This window comes from Amblyraja radiata, chromosome 15 (genome assembly GCF_010909765.2).
Source record: "Amblyraja radiata isolate CabotCenter1 chromosome 15, sAmbRad1.1.pri, whole genome shotgun sequence".
Lineage (NCBI taxonomy): Eukaryota > Metazoa > Chordata > Chondrichthyes > Rajiformes > Rajidae > Amblyraja > Amblyraja radiata.
Window position 1 is genome coordinate 22,668,972 of NC_045970.1, and position 12,188 is coordinate 22,681,159.

Here is a 12,188-nt window from a genome sequence, read left to right on the forward strand (position 1 = left end):
AGAATCTATAAGAAAACAGTAGTTTGGTCACATAAAAGAAACAAGTATAGTGCAAGCAAATGTCAAATTATAAAACCAGAGTACATGTGTATCAGACCAGACCAGATAAAACCCAATATCTCAGAAAGCGATTTGGGAGTCTTATAATTTACTACTATTCCAGTTAATTTAACAGAATTCAACGTAATAATTTACCAAATTATGTGCAAAGCATTGAATATAAGTTCAAGTACGATCGTCAGAAGCATATGGTTAATCTCAGGATTTTGTCATTTTTTTAAGTAACAAAATACAAGGCTTCTCCAGTAAAATATTACTAACCCCTTGTTCAAACAGTCCTGAAATGATAGATTCATCCATTTGAGACTGCTCATCCATTTTGTGGACCAGTGGTGCTATTCGCTCCTGAGCAAACTTGGCAACTAAAACAAATTTTTGAAGTTGACAGTCAGAAAAAAAATGATACTTCACCCCACTGAAAAAGTAAAAGTTCTGAAATAAAGTATACAGTATTTTTCATAGTTTACAGTTAGGAATTTATATCTTTCATTTTCCTTTGATGTTCTTATCTACTCAGTGATGGATGCTACCAGAAGCAATGACATTTTACTACTCTACTACAGTGTTGGTATCATGTATTCTGAAGTTCATACAACACATCAACCACAAAAGAAATATAGTCCAACTAATACCGTAGGTAAGCAACCCTTCTTACCACTGAAGCAGATTTTTAATTCCTCTCCTCTCTTCTTACAGATATTACTAAAAGGAGGATTCAATGAAATAAAAGGCAAAGCCCATCAGACCTATCCATTCAGTCAACTTCGCCAAATGAACTGGGAATGCAATGCGAAGAATACCTTCAAATATACTTGACCACAGAATGGGATTTCAGTGTCAATTTTGAATAGTCTGGTTTTAACAAGATATTATCTCACCCCCAAAACTCCACCTGCTATAACCTTCATCTTAAAATGCAATGACAGAATAAGATAATTTTACCTATTTAGAAGAGAATCAACCATTCCCAGTCTGATAGAAAGGATTTTAAAGCTTTAAAATTGTCTCAAATATTTTTGAACATGCAGAACAACACTATCGAGATTCTCTTCTTAAAACTACCATATTGTTTGACCATCTCAATGACAGATATTACGGTGCATTTTATATGAGATGATCAAACATGTAATGGAACATAATTATTTGCTCTAGTTAATCCTCATCATTAACATAAGGCTCTAATATTTTATCATTATTAGAATTGAGGTTTATTTAAGTGTACTCATCTAGATTTTGTGATAGGGCTAATGCGTGATTATCACAGGTTAGTTATAATGATTTAAATTACTTACTGGCATCTGCACACTTGCAGTTGGTCAAAGAAATCTGCTATTCCATGTGGTCTATTCCTTGAGAATATACACATTCCCCTTTGCCAACCAAATGTTGTTAATTCCCAATAAAGCCTTTAATAAATCAAGTAAGACATGCATCTTACCTTAGTGTGATCCAACAACTGATTTTTTTTTTTTTTAAATCACCTGAGCCCTGCAGAGAACTGAAAATTGCAGAGTTGATACGTAGCCCAAACCATCACAAAAACCAGCCTACCTTCCGTTGATTCCATCTACACTCAGTAAGGCCGCTGGCATAATCAAAGCCAAATCTCACCCTGGTCACTCCCTCTGTTCCTCTCTCCCATCAGGCAAGAGGTACAGAAGTTTAAAAACACATACATCCAGATTAAGGAACAGTTTTTTCCCCAGCAGTTATCAAGCAAATAAACGGTCCTCACATCAGTTAGAATGCGGTACTGACCTCCCATCTACTTCGTGGAGACCTTTGTATTATATTTACTCGGACTTTAGCGGACGTCAATGTTATATCTTGCACTAAATACTATACCCTTCAACCTTTATCTGTGTACTGCGGACAGCTTGATTGCATTCATGCATAGTCTTTTCTTTGACTGGATAGCAGACACACAAATAATTTTCACTGTACTTCAGAATACTCGACAATAAACTAAACTATCTTATCTTCCAGGACACGTCTATTTCAGACTCTGCATTTGATTTACCCAGTATCAACCTTCTTTCACCAAGTTACTATACTCCTTCCAACAAAAAGAAATAAATGTAATTCAAACATTTAAACTTTAGAAACTCGCAGTAATAAGAAATAATTAAGATTCTGGCAGCATTAAGATATACACCCATTATAGCATTGAACCGCTTTGAAACACTAGCATTGTTACAGACCAAATCTTCATTCTTTTAAAATTTAAATGCATCACAGCCTCAACATTGTCCCATTTTTCCACATGTCTCCCTTTACTTTTTGCTACTAATTTCTACCTGAATGCAGTTAGTTTTAATCTCAAGTTCTAACGTTTCTTATTACCTAATTTATTTCTGATTGCTCCCCATGAATGTTTCTTACTAGACATGTGAACAGAATGGAAGAAATGCACAGAAGCAACAAGACAGATTGAAGATTGATTTTGGAGAAATTGGTGGTAATTGCTGAAGAGGGTTCCAACATAGTACTAATAATGCGCAGCATCGGGTAATTGAAAACAAAGTCTTTCAAACAGACAGTGACAAATTGCAAGGTGATTAAAAAGGTCACATGTCATTTTTCTCCCCAAATCATGCAAACAGAAAAGCACAATTTTAAAATAAGCAATCCAAGAAAGATATTAGTTCACCTCTTCCTTTACTGCAACTCAACCTTATCTATATTTATTGTATGACTCAAGGATGAATTTATTTGTATGAACAATAATTTAAATAATAATCAGTTTCTTGAAGAAAAAGAGCATAACAATAAAACACTGACCCTAATATTCATGAGGAGGGAATGGAGAAGGGGTAAAGCAGCTCTGAAAGATGGAGTATATTTGACAGCAGGGCAAGTAGATTGCAAAGCAAGTTCATATTTTTGGGATGAAGGGACTATAAAATCCTCATTTTTGCATGAGGGAGGTTAAAGATTTTCTTTGGGCATTTATACATTTTTGCTTCTCTTGGCCCACAAGAAATGCTATAGGAGTTTTATCCACATGAAAATACACTCTCCTATCACACTCTGCAGTCTGACTCTGCAAATGACTTTACTTAGTCATAGAGTGATACAGTGTGGAAACACGCCCGTCAGCACAACTTACCCACACCAGCCACCATGTCCCAGCTACACTAGTCCCACCTGCCTGCATTTGGTCCATATCCCTCCAAACTTGTCCTATCCATGTACCTGTCCAACTGTTTCTTAAATGTTGGGATAGTCCCAGCCTCAACTACCTCCTCTAATAATAATAATAATAAATGTTATTTATTGGGCGCCTTTCAGGCATCTCAAGGACACCTTACATAGATTAACAGGAATATAAACATATAATCAGAATAAAATAAATAATAAAGACATCACAGAAACACAAATTAAAAACAGAATTCAGTCCAAAAACAAAAAATCAAAAACACAATGTGAAGAGAGAGCAGCGGCAGCTAAAGCGTGCCAGCGTCCACTCTCCCTTCACGGCAGCCATCTTGGACAAAGACTAACAGGATTACCATACAGACAAAAAATCATCCCCCCCAACAATAGATAGCACTGTGGGGGAAGGCACAATGTCCAGTCCCCAACCCCAAGTTCACCCCAAAGTCAGACCTATTGAGGCCACCGCAATTGCCTCTACGGAGGCCCGATGTTCCTGGCCGTTCTCACCGGGTGGTGTTGCCCCGGCATCGGGAGAGTCCTCTCAGCGGCTGGGCCACCTGGAACGGCCGCTTTCTAGCTGGAGACCGCGGCTTCCGAAGCCGACAAGGCCGCGCCGGTTTGGAGCTCCCAGGCTCCCGATGTTGAAATCGGCGCCGCCCACTCCGCTCCGCAGTCCCGCAGCCCGGAGGTGTTGAACACGGCGGTCACAGCTCACCGGAGCTCCAGCGCGTCGATCCAGCGCGGCGACCCAGGCAAGGCATCGCCCGCTCCGCTCCACGATAGCGCTCCAGCGCTGTGCCACCACCGAGGCCGAGGTGCTGGGCGGTCCCCGCCAGGAAACGGCGCTCCAAGCCCGCTGGTAGGCCACGAGGACGGGTCGACGGGCAGCCCGGAGAAAAAGCTGCCTCACCGACCAGGTAGGGACCTAGAAGTAAAATTGACCCCTACCCCCCACATTAAAAAGTCCATATCTCCAAACATCACTAAACAGGACTCACTAAAAACTTTTAAAAAAAGCGAATTAAAACGGACGGCTGCTGCCTAGCCATCCTCCTATCTGACAGCTTGTTTCATACACCCACCACCCTTTGTGTGAAAAGGTTACCCCTTAGATTCCCATCAAATCTTTTCCCCTTCACCTTGAACCTATGCCCTCTGGTCCTCAATTTCCCTACTTTGGGCAAGAGATTCCATGATCTACCTGATTTATCCTTCTCATGGTTTTATACACTTCTTTAAAATCACCCCTCATCCACCTGCGCTCCAAGGAATCGAGACCCAGCCTACTCAACCTCTCTGTATAGCTCAGACCTTTTAGTCCTGGCAACATCCTCGTAAATCTTCTCTGAACCCTTTCAAGCTTGACAATATCTTTCCTATAATATGGTGCCCAGAACTGAACACAAGTTCAAGCTCAAGTGAGTTTATTGTCATGTGTCCCTGTATAGGACAATTAAATTCTTGCTTTGCTTAAGCACACAGAGAATAGTAGACATTTACTACAAAACAGATAAATGTGTCCATATACCATGATATAAATATATACACACATGAATAAATAAACTGATAAAGTGCAAATAGCAGGAAGTGGTTATTAATAATCAGAGTTTTGTCCGAGCCAGGTTTAATAGCCTGATGGCTGTGGGGAAGTAGCTATTCCTGAACCTGGTTGTTGCAGTCTTCAGGCTCCTGTACCTTCTACCTGAAGGTGGCAGGGAGTTGAGTGTGTGGCCAGGATGGTGTGGGTCTTTGATGATACTGCCAGCCTTTTTGAGGCAGCGACTGCGATAAATCCCCTCGATGGAAGGAAGGTCAGAGCCGATGATGGACTGGGCAGTGTTTACTACTTTTTGTAGTCTTTTCCTCTCCAGGGCGCTCAAATTACCGAACCAAGCCACGATGCAACCGGTCAGCATGCTCTCTACTGTGCACCTGTAGAAGTTAGAGAGAGTCTTCCTTGATAAACCGATTCTCCGTAATCTTCTCAGGAAGTAGAGGCGCTGATGAGCTTTTTTGATAATTGCGTTAGCGTTCTCGGACCAGGAAAGATCTTCAGAGATGTGCACGCCCAGGAATTTGAAGTTCTTGACCCTTTCAACCATCGACCCGTTGATATAAATGGGGCTGTGGGTCCCCTTCCTACTCCTTCCAAAGTCCACAATCAGTTCCTTGGCTTTGCTGGTGTTGAGGGCCAGGTTATTGCGCTGGCACCATATGGACAGTTGCTCGATCTCTCTTCTGTACTCTGACTCATCCCCATCAGTGATACGTCCCACAACAGTGGTGTCGTCAGCGAACTTGATGATGGAGTTCGCACTGTGGTTGGCTACGCAGTCATGGGTATAGAGTGAGTACAGTAGGGGGCTGAGCACGCAGCCTTGAGGTGCTCCCGTGCTGATTGTTATCGAGGCTGACACATTTCCACCAATACGAACAGACTGTGGTCTGTGGATGAGGAAGTCGAGGATCCAGTTGCAGAGGGATGCGCAGAGACCCAGTTCTGCGAGTTTGGTAACCAGTTTGGAGGGGATGATTGTGTTGAATGCCGAGCTGTAATCGATGAATAACAGCCTGACATGAGTTTTTGTTGTCCAAGTGGTCCAGTGCGGAGTGGAGGGCCAGCGAGATCGCATCCACCGTTGATCTGTTGTGGCGGTAAGCGAACTGCAGTGGGTCCAGGTTTTTGTTGAGGTAGGAGTTGATTTGCTCCATGATCAGCCTCTCAAAGCACTTCATCACCACCGGCGTTAGTGCCACTGGTCGATAGTCATTGAGGCACGTAACCTTACTCTTCTTGGGCACCGGTATAATTGATGCCCTTTTAAAGCAGGTGGGAACCTCAGACCTCAGAAGTGAGAGGTTGAAAATGTCCGTAAAAACTCCCGCCAGTTGGTCCGCACAGGTTTTTAGAACACGACCGGGTATACTATCAGGACCAGGTGCTTTTCGGGGGTTCACCCCTCTGAAGGATTTCCTGACGTCGGCCTCTGTGACTGAGACTGAAATGCCATCACAGCGAATGGGGGATCGGGAAGGCACATCAGTATTCTCCCTGTCAAAGCGTGCGTAAAACGCATTGAGCTCGTCAGGGAGTGATGTTTCACCGACATTCGAGCTGAATCCTGGTTTCGCCTTGTAGGAGGTGATTGCATTCAGGCCCCGCCACAGCTGCCGAACATCTGTCTCATCCTCCAGTTTGGAGCAGGTCCCTTTTGGCCTTTTTGATGGCCTTACCAAGGTCGTATCTGGACTTCATGTAGGCCAGTACACAATACCCTATATGCAGTCTCATTAAACGTCTTATACAACTGCAACATGACCTCCCGACTTATCCACCTGATAAATTTTAATTCGTTATTTTAAAGTAATTTAAATGTCAGAACAATTCTCATCATATTTTGTACTAATGTTGTGCATCCGCAATCATCAATGTCAACAATAATGACCAGGTAAGCGATGACATGGATCATTTCCCTCTTCCATCCTAGAACAACGTAGTGCATTATCTCTAAACTCACAAAAAGGAGGCAGATTCTAAAATTGTAATTTTATGATTCCATTTCTTGGAGCAGACACCTAAGGCAACCATGCACAAGACTGTCAAGTTGCAGACATATGGAGTTCTATCCACTGGAAAGATAATTAAGAATAATAAAAATAATTTTATTATTATATTAGAGATGAATATAATTTAAATTTCAAAAGGAAATAATTAAGGCAAAAACAAGTCAGTGATTAACTGAACACCACATACCATTTTCTTTTCAATTAATTTCAAAGTGAGTTACATACAACGTTTATTAAAAGATAGTTGAAATCCAGCTTCCATAAATGAAACCATTCCAACTGACTTATTTAGTTTCCGTAATGAAACAACTCAGCAAAAGGAATAAAATTAATTAAACTTATCAACTAATTTTCATGGTACAGGTGCACAACCTTTTATCCGGAGTTCCGGAAACCGAAAAGCTCCGAAAACCGGACATTTTTTCCAGGATGTCGTCTGCACACCGAAGCTCACGTTTGGCGCCAAACTTGACCCGAAACGACCCACGGTCAACCCAGGTCTGTACTACTGTAGCGGCTGCCTCCTCCCCGGAGACCGGGGAGACACTTAAACATCTGTAAATCATTGCTTAAATGTTAGTCAGTTAGTTTGGAGGGGGGGGGAGGGGGTGAAGGGGGAAACTTTAATTCTTAGTCCCCTGCCTGGTCGGAGAGGCGGGGAGCGGGCAATGCCTTACCGGGTCGTCGTGCAGTAAGCTCCGGAGCGCTGTGGCCGCCGACTCCCAACATCGCGGAGCTGGGGCTGCGGGCGTCCGGCCGCGGGCGGCGCCGGTTGTAGCTCCGACCCCGGCAACTCTACCCCTGGCTGCGCGGCGCTCCAAATCCAGCGCCGCCCGCAGCCCCAGCTCCGCGATGTTGTGTGTCGGCGGCCACAGCGCTCCGGAGCTTACCGCACGGCGACCCGGTAAGGCACTGCCCGCTCCCCGCTGGTATCCCAGCGCTGCGACGCCGCCGACTCCCAACATCGTGGAGCTGGGGCTGCGGGCGTCCGGCCGCGGGCGGCGCTGGATTTGGAGCGCCGCGCAGCCAGGGGTAGAGTTGCCGGGGTCGGAGCTCCAACCGGCGCCGCCCGCGGCCGGACGCCCGCAGCCCCCAGCTCCGCGATGTTGGGAGTCGGCGGCCACAGCGCTCCGGAGCTCACTGCACGGCGACTCGGTAAGGCATTGCCCGCTCCCCGCCTCTCCGACCAGGTAGGGGACTAAGAATTAAAGTTTCCCCCTTTACCCCCCCCCCCCCATAAAATCCCTCCAAACTAACTGACTAACATTTAAGCAATGATTTACAATGATTCCCCAGTCTCCGGGGAGGAGGCAGCCGCTCCAGACTTTTCAAGCCGCCCGCGCTACCTACCTAATCTACGCTAAAAATCTTCCATTCGGAAATCCGAAAAATTCCGAAATCCGAGAAGTGTCTGGTCCCAAGGCTTTCGGATAAAAGGTTGTGCACCTGTACGATAGTCAATCTTACAATATTGATCAATTGGGGTTTTTTTATTTTTTAAACTTAAAAAAATGGAGAAATAGAAGTCATTGCTAAAGTTTGAAAGTAAGAAAGGAACTAGAATCTAACAATAAAGTAGTAAATTGGCTAGAGAACAATATCAAAAATTCAAACCTGTTTCTTTCATCATAGTCTCTTCTTCTGTGAACGTCTGTAGTGGTGCATAAAAGCTGCCTTTAGCTGTTGTATTATCCAAGGCAATTTCTATACTGAAAGATCTTGAAGGTCTTCGGTGAACCCCCGGAAATGCTGAATGCCATGGTCTGACAATAACTCTTCCCAGCTTTTGGCCATTTATGCAATTAGAATAGCAAAGTAAAAAAAAAAATCATTACTCATCTGTAGCAACTTTAATCAGGAATGCATACTAAAAATAGCTTGACAACTTTAAATTCCTTCCTTACTCTTTTTTATATTTGAAATCAATGTTATTTGCAGTAATAGCAATTATGATGCCATTTAGATACATAGTCCTAGATTCAAGCCTCATTCTTGTAGACTCATGGTAATTTCTTTTTCCTATATTCAATATTAAATTAAATATAACTTGACACTTTATTGTTACACCCAAACCGTTCCCAGGCTCAGATTCAGTATATTTTTTTTAGGTTTGATCAATTGTCATTGTTTCAACAATTTGTTATTGATACAAATTCCTACCACAGACATCTTGACACTTAAATCACTAGTTTCCCCACCTAACAAGGAATGTTTCCTTCTCTACGCATCAATTCATACGTCACCTGAAAATGCAATTGGTTTCTAGAAATACAACATTTTCCTCAGCTTTGAAACAACTTCCCCAAAAATGTCAGGGAAATTGCTTAACTAGGACCTTCTCCCATTCTATCCTATATGTCAATGACTAGATCCTAAAAGTAATTGCCCAATTTATTCTTAATCGATCAATTCCGTTATTTAATCTTGCAATGATCTCTACTTTACGCACTCTATTAAGTATACAACCTTGAGTGCCTCTCTACGCAAAGAATATTTTTAATTACCCCACCTCAATTGATGACACTGACAGCACAAACAATTTAATATTAAATTGTTATTATGAACAGTATTTGCTTTGATCATCCAAAGTCAGAACTTATTTAACGAATAAACATTTGAAATATAAAGGATAAAGATGGTGAATCACATTTCTGAGGGGGGGTGGGGGGTGGGGGGGAAGGAGCAAAATTGGCCATTTGGCTATTCAGGCCTGCTCATCCCATTCTATTTGATCAGCCAATATTTAGCCTCTGGGCAGCCTCTATAGGCATTAGACAATGGATGCAATAGGCCATTCGCCCCTTCGAGCCAGCACCACCACTCACTGTGATCATGGCTGATCATCCACAATCAGTACCCCGTTCCTGCCTTCTCCCCATATCCCTTGACTCCGCTATCGTTAATAGCTCTATCTAACTCTCTTGAAAGCACCCAGAGAATCGGCCTCCACTTCCTTTTGAGGCAGAGAATTCCACAGATTCACAACTCTCTGGGTGAAAAAGTTTTTCCTCATCTCCGTTCTAAATGGCCTACCCCTTGTTCTTAAACTGTGGCCCCTGGTTCTGCACTCCCCCAACACCAGGAACATGTTTCCTGCCTCTAGTGTGTCCAATCCCTTAATATGTTTCAAAAAGATTCCCTCTCATCTTTCTAAATTCCAGTGTATACAAGCCCAGTCACTCCATTCTTTCAACATATGACAGTCCAGCCATCCCGGAAAAATAAACCTTATGAACTTGCGCTACACTCCCTCAATAGCAAGAATGTCCTTCCTCAAATTTGGTGACCAAAACTGCACACATACTCCAGGTGTGGTCTCACTAGGGCCCTGTACAACTGCAGAAGGACCTCTTTGCTCCTACACTCCTACATTCTTGTTATGAAGGCCAACATGCCATTAGTTTTCTTCACTGCCTGCTGTACCTGCATGCTTACTTTCAGTGACTGATGTACAAGGACACCCAGATCTCATTGTATTTCCCCTTTTCCTATCATGATACCATTCAGATAATAATCTGCCTGTTCTTGCCACCAAAGTGGATAACCTCACATTTATCCACATTAAAATGCATCTGCCCACTCATCCTACCTGTCCAGGTCAACTCATAGCATCCTCCTCAGTTCACACTGCCACCCAGCTTTGTGTCATCTGCAAATTTTCTAATGCTACTTTTAATCCCTTCATCTAAATCATTAATGTATTTTGTAAATAGCTGCGGTCCCAGCACCAAGCCTTGCGGTACCCCACTAGTCACTGCCTGCCATTCTGAAAGGGACCCGTTAATCCCCACTCTTTGTTTCCTGTCTGCCAACTAATTTTCAATCCATGTCAGTACCCTACCCCCAATACCATTTGCTCTAGTTTTGCCCACTAATCTCCTATGTGGAACCTTTTCAAATGCTTTCTGAAAGTCCAGGTACACTACATCCACTCCTTGTCCATTTTCCTAGTTACATCCTCAACAAATTCCAAAAGATTAGTCAAGCATGACTTCCCCTTCGTAAATCCATGCTGACTGGGACCAATCCTGTTACTGCTATCCAAATGTGCCGATATTCCATCTTTTATAATTGACTCCAGCATCTTCCCCACCACCGGTGTCAGGCTAATTGGTCTATAATTCCATGTTTTCTCTCTCCCTCCTTTCTTAAAAAGTGGGATAACATTAGCTACCCTCCAATCCACAGGAACTGATCCTGAATCTATAGAACATTGGAAAATGACCACCAATGCGTCCACGGTTTCTGGAGCCACCTCCTTAAGTACCCTGGGATGCAGACCATCAGGCCCTAGGGTTTTATCAGCCGTCGGTCCCATCAGTCTAATATTGTCGAAATGACCATCTATTTAAATCTGTACATATTAAAATATGTCCTCACCCATAATTTATAGGTAGAGTATTTTAAAGATTCACAATTCTCTCAGATTGAACAGTTTTAACTCTGTAGTGCTGCAGCAAAACCTATTCCCTTTGCAATAAGGGCCAGCATTCACTTTGCTGAGTTACAAGCTGTACCTGTTTATTAACTGCGTTTCTCATACTCAAACACGTGATTGTCCCTGAACACTAGCATTTATTAGTTTCAGATCATTTAAATAATATTCTGCTTTTCAATTTTTTTCTAGCAAATTGAATAATCTCAATATTTTCTGCCTTTCTAGTGTATATGTCTTTTTTTTTTAAAAATATCAACTCACTACTCCCTTGGAATTGAGAATAACGTTTCCAGTTCTCAGGAGGCTAATGTAGGAACAATAACCCTTCCACATACACTGCGGGAGGTGGTCGATGAGAGGACAATTTGAAAACTAGTGTGCTCATACCATCTCTTACACTGGACTACTGCTCCCTGCTTCAGACTGAAGATGAGTCTCGACCCGAAACATCATCCATTCCTTCTCTCCAGAGATGCTGCCTGTCCCGCCGAGTTACTCCTGCATTTTGTGTCTATCTTCAATTTAAACCAGCATCTGCAGTTCCTTTCTACAGATTAATTTGGTCTGCAGCTTGCTACTTTTCATTCACCTCTTTTTTTTGAATAGGGGCATTACATCTGCAGTTTTCCAATTGCTAGCACCACTCAAGAAACTGGAATATTTTGGAAAATCACCACATATATCATAAACATCATAAACCGGGTATTCAAATGACATCACGCGCTCCAGACGGCTGTGCTGACGCATGAATATGCACACGACAGTCACTACCGGCCTGACGCGTAAATGACAGCCAAGTGCGACAGGCCCTTTAAGATACGAGCTATGCTCTGTAGAGTAACCAGATTCTGGTTTATTCTTAAAGTTGCAGCATTAGGGCAGGTTTGCAGAGAAGGAGGGGGAGGAAGGGGGTGAATATACTTAATGCAACCCTCAGCCTGGTGTCCAATTTTGAGAATGACTG

General features: G+C 42.9%; 1 protein-coding gene across 2 annotated transcripts in view; it reads right to left on the reverse strand.

Annotated features, from left to right (window-relative positions):
• The window catches only part of acadsb (acyl-CoA dehydrogenase short/branched chain), a 41,347-nt gene that overhangs the window by 13,977 nt on the left and 15,182 nt on the right, over nucleotides 1-12,188 (reverse strand). For both annotated transcript variants that reach the window (XM_033033766.1, XM_033033768.1), the window contains 2 exons: nucleotides 8,401-8,569; nucleotides 322-422 (listed from right to left, as the gene is read on the reverse strand). In XM_033033766.1, coding sequence (XP_032889657.1) covers nucleotides 322-422; nucleotides 8,401-8,569 — 270 coding nt within the window. The remainder of the gene's footprint in view (nucleotides 1-321; nucleotides 423-8,400; nucleotides 8,570-12,188) is intronic.